The sequence below is a fragment of the Podarcis cretensis genome (genome assembly GCF_951804945.1).
Source record: "Podarcis cretensis genome assembly, chromosome: 3".
In the NCBI taxonomy this organism is placed as follows: Eukaryota; Metazoa; Chordata; class Lepidosauria; order Squamata; family Lacertidae; genus Podarcis; species Podarcis cretensis.
The window spans coordinates 19,670,607-19,683,794 of NC_137172.1; the positions used below are offsets into that span (position 1 = coordinate 19,670,607).

General features: G+C 45.9%; 1 protein-coding gene across 1 annotated transcript in view; it reads left to right on the plus strand.

The window, feature by feature from the left end:
• The window catches only part of PTK7 (protein tyrosine kinase 7 (inactive)), a 113,820-nt gene that overhangs the window by 68,673 nt on the left and 31,959 nt on the right, over positions 1-13,188 (plus strand). Inside the window, exon 2 of the mRNA XM_079969112.1 lies at positions 10,925-11,218. Coding sequence (XP_079825238.1) covers positions 10,925-11,218 — 294 coding nt within the window. The remainder of the gene's footprint in view (positions 1-10,924; positions 11,219-13,188) is intronic.

Here is a 13,188-nt window from a genome sequence, read left to right on the forward strand (position 1 = left end):
TTTAATCTGTCTTAGTGGATTGGATGGCAAACATTTGGTGTGTTAAAATTTGCAATGAAATTGATATGCAGCATTGCTAATTTCACTTATGCATCTTAATATAGGAACATGTGTTTCCCTTTGCTGTGTAGCCTTGAGATACTTAGTCGGCCTTTGTTGTATAGGCAGCAGCTGCCGTGAATTGATGGATAAACAGGGCATCCTTGTAAGTCATTATTATGGGTGTGCGGCAGCTGATGATGGAAACGGCCTCTGGCATTCCTCTCTCACCAGGATGAGAGAATTAGACCTGTCTTTAGATGGGGGCGGGGATTAATCTCAAGGAACGCTGACTAGCAATCTGGGATTTGCGGATGGGGAGTGGAAGGTGAAAAGGTGGGGGCTGGCATTTGGCTTGGCTTGTTCATTGTCTGGAGAGCTTGTATTAAGATTATTCCTTGCCGGAGGTGCCCATAAAATGCATGGGTCACCTTGTCTTGCTCCAGTTCTCCCACAACATCCTTCTTCTGGCAAGGACTAGGGCTACAAGATCTTCTGGCTGCCCAGATTTGATGCCCACTAAATACCTATCCCTGGGTGCCTCTCTTCCTTTCCTCCCTATTAAAGAAAAAGGTATCAGTGAAATCCTATGCATGTACTTGGAAGTAAGTTCCCCTCTGTCCCGTAAAAAAGGTAAAGGACCCCATGACAGTTAAGTCCAGTCAAAGGTGACTACAGTGGTACCTCTGGTTGTGAACGGAACCCGTTCTGGAGGCCCGTTCGCAACATGAAAAGAGCACAACCCACAGTGGTGCGTCTGCAGACGCGTGGGTTGCGATTTGCCACTTCTGCGCATGCGCGTGACGTCATTTTGCGCTTCTGTGCATGCGCGAGTGTCGAAACCCAGAAGTAACCCTTTCCAGTACTTCCGGGTTGCTGCGGGACATAACCTGAAAGAACGTAACATGGAGCGGAGATAACATGAGTTATAACTGTATGGGGTTGCAGCACTCATCTCGCTTTCAGGCCGAGGAAGCTGGCGTTTGTCCACAGACAGCTTTCCGGGTCATGTGGCCAGCAGGACTAAACTGCTTCTGGTGCAACGGAACACCGTGACAAAAACCAGAGTGCACGGAAATGCCATTTACCTTCCCGCCGCAGCGGTACCTATTTATCTACTTGCACTGGTGTGCTTTCGAACTGCTAGGTTGGCAGGAGCAGGGACTGAGCAACGGGAGCTCACCCCGTCGTGGGGATTTGAACCGCCAACATTCTGATCAGCAAGCCCAAGAGCCTCAGTGGTTTAGACCACAGCGCCACCTGCGTCCCATGTCACTTACTTTCAAGTACATGTAGCCTTAAAGACTAAACTGCAGCCTGATCCAGTGTGAGGGAGGTCTGGGAGGTTGCTCCTGGCCTAGAAAGAGATGCTGGAGATGTGGAAAGTGAGTTGCATATTGTCTTGACTGCAAATATCTAACCATCTCTCTCCATTTAAATGTTATTTTCACACACCATTTAAATGTTATTTTCATCCTTAAAGGGTGATGGGTACATAATTCAGTTGACCTGAAAGCGAAAGGATGGACTCAACAAGATCTAGGGGTTGAGGAGTTCTTAAGAGGAGGTCCCTGTGATAATGTGAGCAGGGAGGGAGGAGGGGTTGTGTCTCTTTTGCCAAGTGTTTGATGGCAAGAGTGTGATTTGTGTTGTCTTAATAAAATGGATCTGGTATACGCAGACTTTGTATTCTATTGGAAGCCACCTAGAGTGACTGGGGCAACCCAATCAGATGGGCGAGGTGTAAGTAAATAACTACAGTGGTACCTCGGGTTAAGAACTTAATTCATTCTGGAGGTCTGTTCTTAACCTGAAATTGTTCTTAACCTGAAGCACCACTTTAGCTAATGGGGCCTCCTGCTGCTTCTGTGCCGCCGCCACGCGATTCCTGTTCTCATCCTGAGGTAAAGTTCTTAAGCTGAGGTACTATTTCTGGGTTATCGGAGTCTGTAACCTGAAGCATATGTAACCTGAAGCGTATGTAACCCGACGTACCACTGTATAGTAATTCATCCAGACCTTTTGAGATATTTTAAACTGCTCTCTTTAAGGAGAGACTAGACTGCCATCTTGGTTGGGAAAGTCTCAGAGCATCATAGTCATTGTCTTGGCAGGTACAGTGGTACCTCGGGTTATAGACGCTTCAGGTTACATACGCTTCAGGTTACAGACTCTGCTAACCCAGAAATAGTACCTCGGGTTAAGAACTTTGCTTCAGGATGAGAACAGAAATTGTGCTCCGGCGGCAGCAGGAGGCCCCATTAGCTAAAGTGGTGCTTCTGGTTAAGAATAGTTTCAGGTTAAGAACAGACCTCCGGAATGAATTAAGTACTTAACCTGAGGTACCACTGTAGTATAATAACAGAGATCTCAGAAAAGACTCAGAAGAATTGTTTTACAGTTTATTGTTATTATTATTATTATTATTATTATTATTATTATTATTATTATTATTACTATTACTATTATTACTACTACGTGCAGCTTTCATTAGGCTTGGCTTGAAAACAAGGTGAACCTCCTTTCAACACATCTAACGGTTCTGCTAAATTGAGTGAATGTTTATGTGATCAAATTTCAACAAGTACCATCCAGTTTTGTTTTTTCTGGATTTCTGCTTATGTTCTCTTCTGAACATATGTTTTCTTCTGACTGTAGAGCTGATCAGGTTAGCTAGGGAAGTAACCTATGGCGTGTGCCTGCGTCCTTTCCTGATGAATTAATGACAAGAGCACTCTGAGACTGGTACATGTTAGCTGACTGCAGCTGAACTCATGTTCCCTAGTGTTTCAAAAATGAAGGTGTGACCAGCATTGTTAAGAAAGCATTAGCAGCAATGCAGAGATACAGAACACCTGACGAGTATCTGCCTGGCACCTGGCTATTTGGGCATCACATGCCAGATTTGTCGATTTCTTTTCGCCATCTAAATTGTAATGCGCCTGTGGATTTTGTTGCAAAGATCCCAGCAGCAAGGTTAGACGCTCTTGCAGGTGTCTCTAGGCGGGGGGGGGGGGGAGAGAGAGAAAGCTTAGGAAAGTATAAGGCAGATGGAATGGGAGAGAGTGGGAAAATGACAAAGTGAGGGAGGAAAAGGGGAGTTGGTCACGACTGGTTTCAGTTGTGGCCTTGGGGATCTGGCCTAATGTGTGCCCTTGCGGTGATGTGCAGTTGTGGAAATACCATTTAGGTTTCACCAAGCCCTTTACCACATGGGAGTGTAAGCCGTGCATGCAATAAGCTGCTGTTGGGGCTGGAGTCAGACTCAGGTCAGCATGAAAGACTCAGGGTTCCCTTGTCAGTGAAGGTAACTATCCAGTGACATACAACTCAGCAACATATCCCAGAAGGTCTTGCGCATGGGTAGGCAAACTAAGGCCTGGGGGCCTGATCTGGCCCAATCGCCTTCTAAATCCGGCCCACGGAGGGTCTGGGAATCAGCGTGTTTTCACATGAATAGAATGTGTCCTTTTATTTAAAATGCATCTCTGGGTTATTTGTGGGGCATAGGAATTTGTTCATTCCCCCCCCCCATATAGTCCGGCCCCCCACAAGGTCTGAGGGAGAGTGGACTGGCCTCCTGCTGAAAAAGTTTGCTGACGCCTGGTCTTGCCCCTATGGAGCAGTTACCGGGACTGAAGGTCCCTGCCTTCAACCCTTTCTAAGGCCCCTCCTCTCGCTATGTTTCCCAAGCAGTCTCAAACTGCACCTGCCCACCTCTGGCCTCTGCTCTGCCCTCCTCCTTAACCTGCACGTTCATTGAGACCAGCAGGGAGGGGAGCTTGTCGCAGCAGGAGACTCCCCAGATTCTCTCAGTCTCTCAGTCCCCCTCCTCTGCTTCAGCCTCGGTGTCTGAACTGCTCCCTGTCACAGGTTCCTCCCGCTCACTAAACCCTGTTGCCCCTTCAGCATCCAGGCCTTCCTCCTAATCCTCTCCCTTTGACCTCTCCTCGGTGTCCCACCACCCACCCCCTGGCTCTCAGCCTTCTTCTGGGATTTCCCTTGGGGGTTCCCCAGCTGGTGCCTCCCACCACTCCTCTTTGCCTACCCGTCCCTGACAGCTGCTTACCTTAAGGCCAGTGAACTTAAGGAACCATTGGTCCAGCTGTGTCAGTGGTTGTCCCAGGTTTCAGTCAGGCAGCCCTACCTGGAAATGAGAGGGATTGGCCTTCTGTATGCAAGGTAGATGCTGTTCTGCTGAACTATGGCCCTTCTCCAGGACCCAGCAGTTGTGTAAATTAACCATCATTGAAAGCCTTCTGTTGGAATGCATTAGGACTTAAATCACACACACATTCTCTCTCTCTCTCTCTCTCTCTCTCTCTCTCTCTCCAGACACTTCAGAATTTAAAAAGCTAAGTGTAAGTCATGTGGGAAATAATAAACAAACCTAGAAGAGCTTACACCTGGTGACACTGACTAAAATAATGCAAACTCCTTTTTGCTTCCATTTTTCATCTGTGCTGGGGAATATACTGACCCTGTGTCTTGGGAGATATAAACAAAACTTAGAGGCTCCTGAATTCAGTTCATGTAGAGGAGAGCCATGATTATACTAACATCTGTTGCTGGATAACCAGAGATATAAAACTGTGCATTGGGACGATGGGGAAACCTACAGTGCAGTTTGCAGGAATATGGGTTACGTCACAGAATGACTGGACCTATAATAGTCTTTATTACCTGGACATTTATTGTGTGGTCTGTGGGGAGAGGGGGAATAAGCACAGAAGTCTTAACAGAACAGAACAAATATTTTAATTGCAGAGTAGCAGCTCTGATAACAGCAGGGGTATTGTTGAAGAGAATTTGGTCATATATAACCAGCATGCAAAGGAATATGAAGACCAGAAAAGCTAATAACAAGGTTGCAGTCATCAGTGGAATTTCTCAAGTAAATTAATTGTTGCAAGTAATGGCGTCATTTCAGTACAAGGTGATGACATTCAACCACGGCTGAGTCTAAAAAGGGTATATTTTTCACAAGCGTTTTCATCAGCATCAAAGCACAGTGGTACCTTTGGTTGCGAACGGGATCCGTTCCGGAGGCCCATTCGCAACATGAGCAGAACGCAACCTGTGTCTGTGCATGCGTGAGTGGCGAAACCCAGAAGTAATCCTTTCCGGTACTTCCGGGTCGCCGTGGGACGCAACCTGAAAACGCTCAACCTGAAGCAATTTTAACACGAGGTATGACTGTACGCAACTGCCACACACATATATACAATATGATTTTGAGTGGATGATTGCTGTGAAAGCTTCGTAGTTCAGTGGCAGAAGGCCCCATTTGAAATCCTTTAGAACATCAGATCCTTGGTGTTCATAAACGGATCTGCTAGCGATCTACGAAGCCTCTTTGCTCATTTGTTGTAAGTCCCGGGGGTTTGTTTTTTCGTTTGGCTGCTTTTGGCTTAATATTTACTTTGCATTGGTTGTAAATATAATCACACGCCCTGGGATTGCTTTGGCTATGAAGAACGGGCGATAAGCATTACAAGTAAGTAAATAAATAAAGCTGCAGAACGGCGGCGGCATTTTGTTTGCAGTTTTCCTCAGTAAAAATGACGCTTAAAAAATATATATGCATAAGCCTCTTAGCATCTGTCTCGTATCAGACTGACCCTGAAATACCAAGCTCCCTTGGCCTTGTTCCACGTGAGAGCTCATTCCTGGGGACGGCATCAGATCGAGAGCAGCAACTGTTGAATTACCCTTTGTTTGCCTTTCTATGGCCAGCTTGTAACCTGAGGAGCGCAAAAATGTGCAGCTATTTGTGGGCGCTGGCTTCAGAGCGCTAATTGTGAAATCTCCGAGGTAGGAAGCTAGCCTGATTCTACTGCTAGGTTCACTCACGGTGGACCAATTCCCACCGTGGCGTTGTCAATGGGCATGTGTCCTCAGGACTGGCCACGTGACCCAACTTGCTCTCTGTCAGCGGCGTGACCCAGAAGTCCCAGTTGGTTGTTGGGTGAGGTAGGAGCCATTCAACCTCTGCTTCCTGCCATTCATTGATCCTTTTCCATTGCTCCATTCCAGCTGCAGTTACTCATTGATGCAGTTGAAACCCTCCTTCCTTCCTTCCTTCCTGGAGAGAGAGAGAGAGGGAGAGAGAGCACAACACAACATAGGCCACTCACAGCACCTCGGGCTGTTCTGCTGACTAAGACCCCATTTGCATCACCAAGTAACAACTGGTTAAATTTAATTCTGCTGGTTCTACCGTCACACAAACTCACCGACTGTAGGTATTAGCGCTAGTAATATTATAAAAGCAATTATCAAGTTAGTTCTTGCATCTCGCGTTCTGCATAGGGGTGTAAACTCAGAAATCTGATGCTGAGTTTCTGCATAACTCGAGTTAACATGTTTGCGGACGCTCTCTGAATAGGGACACACAGGAAAAGACTGAAATGATGAACTGTTGCTCATGGATGTGAAGCCTCAATTCGCATTGCTGGCAGGTCTCGGAAGTCAGGCCTGGCCTGCTCTGGGAAGAGGGGAGATTGAGGCTGCATGCAAGTTACTCATTGTCACATCAACTTTGGGACCCTTTAGCTTAGAGGAGGGTTTCCCACACTTGGGTCTCCAGGTGTTTTGGGACTACAAAACTGCAGTCCAAAAAACAGCTTGAGACCCAAGTTTGGGAAACAAACTTAGAGGAAGGACATGTAAGAGGTGACACGATAGAAGTTTATAAAATTATGCAAGGAATAGAGAAAGCAGGTAGAGAAAAGTCGCCATCCCCCCAGAACACTAGAACTCATAGACTTCTTCTTCTTCTTCTTCTTCTTCTTCTTCTTCTTCTTCTTCTTCTTCTTCTTCATACCCCACCCATCGGGCTGAGTTACCGCAGCCACTCTGGGCGGCTTCCAATTAAGTGTTAAGAACAATACAGCATTAAATATTAAAAACTTCCCTGAACAGGGCTGCCTTCAGATGTCTTCTAAAAGTGTGGTAGTTGTTTTTCTCTTTGACATCTGGTGGGAGGCCGTTCCACAGGGTGGGTGCCACTACCAAGAAGGCCCTCTGTCTAGTTCCCTGTAACCTCACTTCTCGCAACGAGGGAACCGCCAGAAGGCCCTCGGCGCTGGATTCTCAGTGTCCGGGCTGAACAATGGGGGTGGAGACGCTCCTTCAGGTATACAGAGGTATAATGAAGCTGAGTGTTGGAAGATTCAGGACAGATAATAGAAACCACTTCTTCATGCAGCAAATAGATGGCTCTCCAGATGTTGGTGGACTACAATTTCCATTGTTCCTGAGCATGTCCCCTGAGGTCTGACAACATCTGAAGGCCCACCCACCTGCCCTAGGTAAAAAGTAAAGCGTCTGACCACTTTTTAAAATTTCCCAGGACAGCAAACCTAGGTAGATTGCGTGCCTTAGATTTGTCCTGAATGCGGAGATGTGTGATCTGCATCTTGCGTATCTGCGGAAGGGTACAAAGAAACCCTTCAGCTTTTATTTGCCTTGGAAACATCTGCTAGGTGGAACTCCCCTACAGGCTTCCAGTACAGATTTTTACTGCAGCATCTGAAGGAAAGAGCCCACGGGCTATGCCCATTCCCGTTTTATATCTGTTTATTGGCCAGATCAAAGCACCGACTTTCAGTAAGCTTTCTTCAAAGGACATTTATGTGCGGAAATGTCGCCCCTTCCCTCGCTTCTGAGACCCTCCTTTGAAAATTTTGAAACACATGAGCTTCAGGTTAGACCATTCCAGGTAGCTGCAAAATGATGAACCGCAGTTGCAGCAAAGCTTTGGAATTTGCAGAGCTAGCAGCTTCAAGACCAGGCAAGGGTTATTAGGGAATATTTCAGGCTGCTGTAGAATGGCATTTCTTAGCCATTTTTTTCCTTCTTCATTTGACAACCCACAGGTCTAGCCTCTTGATCCATTTTTTTTCAAGTTCAAAGGATGGCTGAAACACACTTTAATGCAACGAAGGCTAACAATCCCTACCCTGCCATTTTCAGTTTCTCAGTTTGTGCAACAAGTTTTTGCAGAAGGATTTAAAAATAAATAAATCACCACACACCTTTCCCTTAAGTTAGCACAGTCATACATCCAGACACAGTTATGGAGTAGCATTTTCCCCACAAGCACTCAAAATGTTGTTGCTGGGAAAATGTGTCTCTCCATCACTACCAATATTGCTTCGATGATGATGATGATGATGATGATGATGATGATGATGATAATTTATTTATACCCCGCTCATCTGGCTGGGCTTCCCCAGCCAATCTGGGCGGCTTCCAACAAAATATTAAAATACAGTAATCCTTCAAACACTAAAAGCTTCCCTAAACAGGGCTGCCTTCAGATGTATTCTAAAAGTCTGGTGGTGGTGGTTCTCTTTGACATCTGGTGGGAGGGTGTTCCACAGGGTGGGCGCCTGGTTCCTGGCCTTCTGCCTGGTTCCCTGTAACTTGGCTTCTCACAGCGAGGGAACCACCAGAAGGCCCTCGGCACTGGACCTCAGTTTGCTATGATGTCTTCTTAGATCTGTGACATCAGTAGTGAACAGTGAAACAACTTTTTCCCATACCCGCCATGATTTTGTTCATCTTTCAAACCTTTTTTTAAAAAAATACCTTTGTGCAATCTTATAGGAGGCAGAGTTCTTCTATGTGCTGCTCAAGCAACAGGGAGCGCTTGAGATATTCACACAAACATTAAAAAATGGCAAATGCTACCATCTCCTTCTGCTTCCCATAGCGATGCTCCTCCTTTTTCTTGTACCTCATCAAATATAGTCTTTTGAATTTCGAAGCCTTGAGAAGCATTCATACACCCCTAATTTTAAGCCATACCTGCTTTGCTTTCTGCTTTTGATATTTGGGACACAAATTTGGTAAGGTTGACAGCAAGGCCTCTCCCTATCTCCATTAGATAATACCTTGCTGGGACTAAACACAGCGGCCATGCCATGGAGCAGGATATTTTCCATTTCTGAAAATGCCTTTTTTTTTCTTTTCTTTTTTGTAATGCTAATTGCTAACCTAAGGATTAGCTATAATACCAGCCAAACTGGGCAGTTTCAAAGTTGTAATTAACTTATTTCTTCCCCCTAGGTGATCATCCCTAGGAAGCATGTATTTAAAATATTTATTTTAAAAATTGTGTGTGTGCATGCACACAAAGACTTTCTTCTTTTTGAATAGCGTGTGTGTTTGGGTGTGTGAGCAGGGTCAATTAAATCCAAAAGCACATATTCAAGCCTGCTCAATTTGATCTCAGTTAATTTAGTATGCCGGGGGGGGGGGGCTTGGGGCGTGGAATCTAGTTTGAAATTTTCTGAAAAAAACCCCATGTCATTAATTTTGAAATAATCTTGGGAAAATGGAGTTGTGGTTCACCGCTCAGGGTCATCTGAACAAGCTTTTGGATCCTTGTAAACATTTCCCGCATGTGTGAACTGAGGATTCTGGGAGGCCCTACTCTGATTTTGTGATCCGTAAAACGTAAGAGTCATTTACAGTCCAGCTATGGCGCCTTAGTCTTTATAGCTTAAGGCAATAAAGCTCCTGCTGTTAGGTCTGGCAAATCTCAGTTTTGGTGTCCAGGTGGTGCCCATCTCATAAGCGCTTCAGGGCCTTGTTAAGGTATATATTTAACAATAAAACTCTTCTTTCCACATAAAATTATTCCATTCTGAATTTACAAGTTAGGATAGAATGCCTTTGTGTGGGTTTCACATTACAGCAATGTGCTCCACACCTAGACAGCTAGGTGGCGTGGATTGGAGGGGAGTTTAATGTTGACGCTCGTCCTTTCTTGAAGCTCCAGCTCTGTTTACATGTTCTAGATGGGCTCTTTCTTGCAGTGCCATCGTTGGAGAGTATATTGCCTAATCATGTGGGAAGCAGCATTATTTCAGGGCTAAAAGCACGCTCTTCCACCATATTTTGAAGGTCTAAAAACTTTTTGGTAACTTACTAGTGGAAAGCCACTAGAAGTTTGCTTTTGTGTCATCAGGAGGAAAAGACTCATGCAGCTTAGAGTCAGGCCATAGAAGTAGACTAGAACCTGCCATTTTCGAAAGAGCTTCACAACTCAAACTTGAGAACAGCGTTTTGGGTGTGCACAGTGGTGTAGTGTGGGTTGTCAGCACCGGGGGCAAGGCAAGTAATTTGCGCCCCCTAACCACTTCCTGATTGGCTAGGAGGAGGATCCGTGTGACAATAGCGAATTTTTTGCGAAATCTGTGACAGCGCTGAGAGAGAGTGAGTGAGCCAGGTAGGGGCAGAGAGCTGTGAGTGCAAGCGCGCGCGCCCCCCAGATGTTGCACCCGGTGCGGCCGGCCCCCCCTGCACCCCCCACGCTACACCACTGGGTGTGCATCAGACTTTTTGAGGGTTCTGGTCTTCTGCCTGTGGCAACAGCACACTCTTGCCCCAGATACATCTTAGAGAGCCAGTGTTGTGTAGTGGTTAAGAGTGGTGGACTCGTAATCTAGTGAACTGGGTTCGATTCCCCGCTCCTCCACATGCAGCTGCTGGGTGACCTTAGGCTAGTCACACTTCTCTGAAGTCTCTCAGCCTCACTCACCTCACAGAGTGTTTGTTGTGGAGGAGGAAGGGAAAGGAGATAGTTAGCCGCTTTGAGACTCCTTAAAGGAAGTGAAAGGCGGGATATCAAATCCAAACTCTTCTTCTTCTACTACTTATTATAGAATTATAATAAGTGTCAATGGAATTTTTAACGATCTCCACAATCCCAAGAATTAGAAATTTAGTTGATCTTTTCAATGGCTGCTGGGATTCTTCCAACGCAGCCCAATACGTTAGTCTTACTATAATTTAAGGATGCATATTGTTTTCCTCTTTAACCCCTTAATGGTTTGAGGTCTTATCTTCTTCCTCCTTTGTTTTTTTTTTCCAGCTGTTGGGACTCAAGCTAAGATATCCTTCACGAAGGAGCCGTACTCCCAGGATGCTTTTCATGGCCGCAGCGCCATTTTGCGCTGCGAAGTGGAGGACCCAAGAGACACAGAGTTTGAGTGGCTGCAGAATGGGGTCCCCGTCCAGGACACTGAGCGCCGATTCAAGGAAGGGAGCAGCCTTCAGTTCACATCTGTCGACCGGCATCAAGATGGCGGGAACTTCCAGTGTGTGGCCAGGAACGTAGTGACTGGAGAAGAAGCTCGGACCACAAATGCGTCTTTTAACATAAAGTGTAAGCGCACCTTGGTTACAAACTGGGCTTGGTTGGCTGGTTTCGGCACCAGCATTATTGAATCCAAACTGGCACGAACGATTGATTGTATTTGAAATATGCATGTGCTACCTTTCAGAGAGAAGCCTTCCCGAAAGTGTTAAAAAATAATTATGGGAACAAACTAAAAGAGTAGCCTCCAAACTGCTTGTATACAAATATACAATCACTTTTTTAAAAAACCAACAGTGGGAACCAAACCCGCCCCCCTCCAAAGGTTTTTCATACACACCAACTTTATATCTAGTCTAAACTATATACACAGACAAGAAGTTGGTTTCGTGGGGTTGGTATGGATTTGTATATTTCAATATACAGTCATAACCTTGGAAGTCAAACACATTGCGAGTCAAACGTTTTGGCTCCCAAATGCCGCAATCCCGGAAGTGAGTGTTCTAGTTTGTGAACGTTTTTTGGAAGCCGAACGTCCAATGCAGTTTTAGCAGCTTCCAATTGAGTGCAGGAAGCTCCTGCAGCCAATCGGAAAATCAGAAGCTGTGCCTTGGTTTTCGAACGTTTTCGGAAGCCGAACGGACTTCCAGTAGAGATTGTGTTCGAAAACCAAGGTACGACTATTGTTATGTACCACATTAGGAACCTTTGGGCTGAAGAGTAGAAAAACAAATACAGTGGTACCTCGGGTTACATACGCTTTAGGTTACATACGCTTCAGGTTACAGACTCCGCTAACCCAGAAATATTACCTCAGGTTAAGAACTTTGCTTCAGGATAAGAACAGAAATCGTGCTCCGGCGGCGCAGCAGCAGTAGGAGGCCCCATTAGCTAAAGTGGTGCTTCAGGTTAAGAACAGTTTCAGGTTAAGAACGGATCTCCGGAACGAATTAAGTACTTAACCTGAGGTACCACTGTAGTATAATAGAGAATAAGAGTTGGTGGCTAAACGACCTAGAAAAACACCTCAGGCTACTTTCTAGAGAGAGCCTGCGCAAAAATTTGACATCATGTTACAAGGCTCTTTTTTTTTACCCTGGGTTCCACATCGTTGTTAGGTTATCAGGAAAGTCTACTTTTGTGTGAACCGTTACTCAAAAAGCCAGGACCTTAAAATAGCCAATTTTGCGACACATACAAACGCGTACCTTAAAACATGCACCTGCTGTTCCTTTCACCCAGATCGCAGGCGCGCTTGGTGTGCTCAGACTCTCTTTCCGTGTGCACACATATGTATTCTCTCAATCATGCCGGCACAAGAATGCGCTCAGCAGGCAGCAAGGAAAAGGGGCTTTGGAGAAACTGCTGTTCTCCCCTCCCGGTAGGCAAAAAACTGCAAGGAAAGTGTGCAGCTACTATCTTGGTCCGAAGCCTGGAGCCAAGCAGGTCTGTCTCTGATCAGAGGCTGCCTCGCAACCCTGTGCATGTTCTGCCATCAGCCCCACTGCAAAAAGGTGGGATGAAGATTAAATGCATAACCGTCCTGTGAGCTGCAGCTGCATATTTTTCCCTGAGGCAAGTGATTGTTCCAGAAAGCAGCTGCTGAAATGGCAGAGCTTTACGGCTCTCTTACAGTAGCTTAGTCCCATTGGCCATCACCTAGGCTGAGCCAGTTTTTAGAGCCAGGTTGTACTGAAGCCTATTACAAATATCATTCTTGGTTCATAGTGAGGCCAACACAAAAGGAGTCAGGAGGGATTTGCAAGGAGACAGATGTAAGCAATGGAGAGAATGTCTGGTTTAGCCTGCTGGTTCAGGTTTAGCACCTCAGGTGTAAATCCTCTGCCTGGCACATTTCAATGTTTGCCTCTCTCTCTCTTCCTCTCCCTCCCTCCCTCCCTCCCTCCCTCTCCCTCTCTCTCTCTCTCTCTCTCTCTCTCTCCATCCTGCCATGAATTCTGCCGCAGAGCCACAGGAATGTGACATCCTCATTAGTGGCCCAGCTGTGCTCTTCAGTGTGATCAGATAACATATACTAT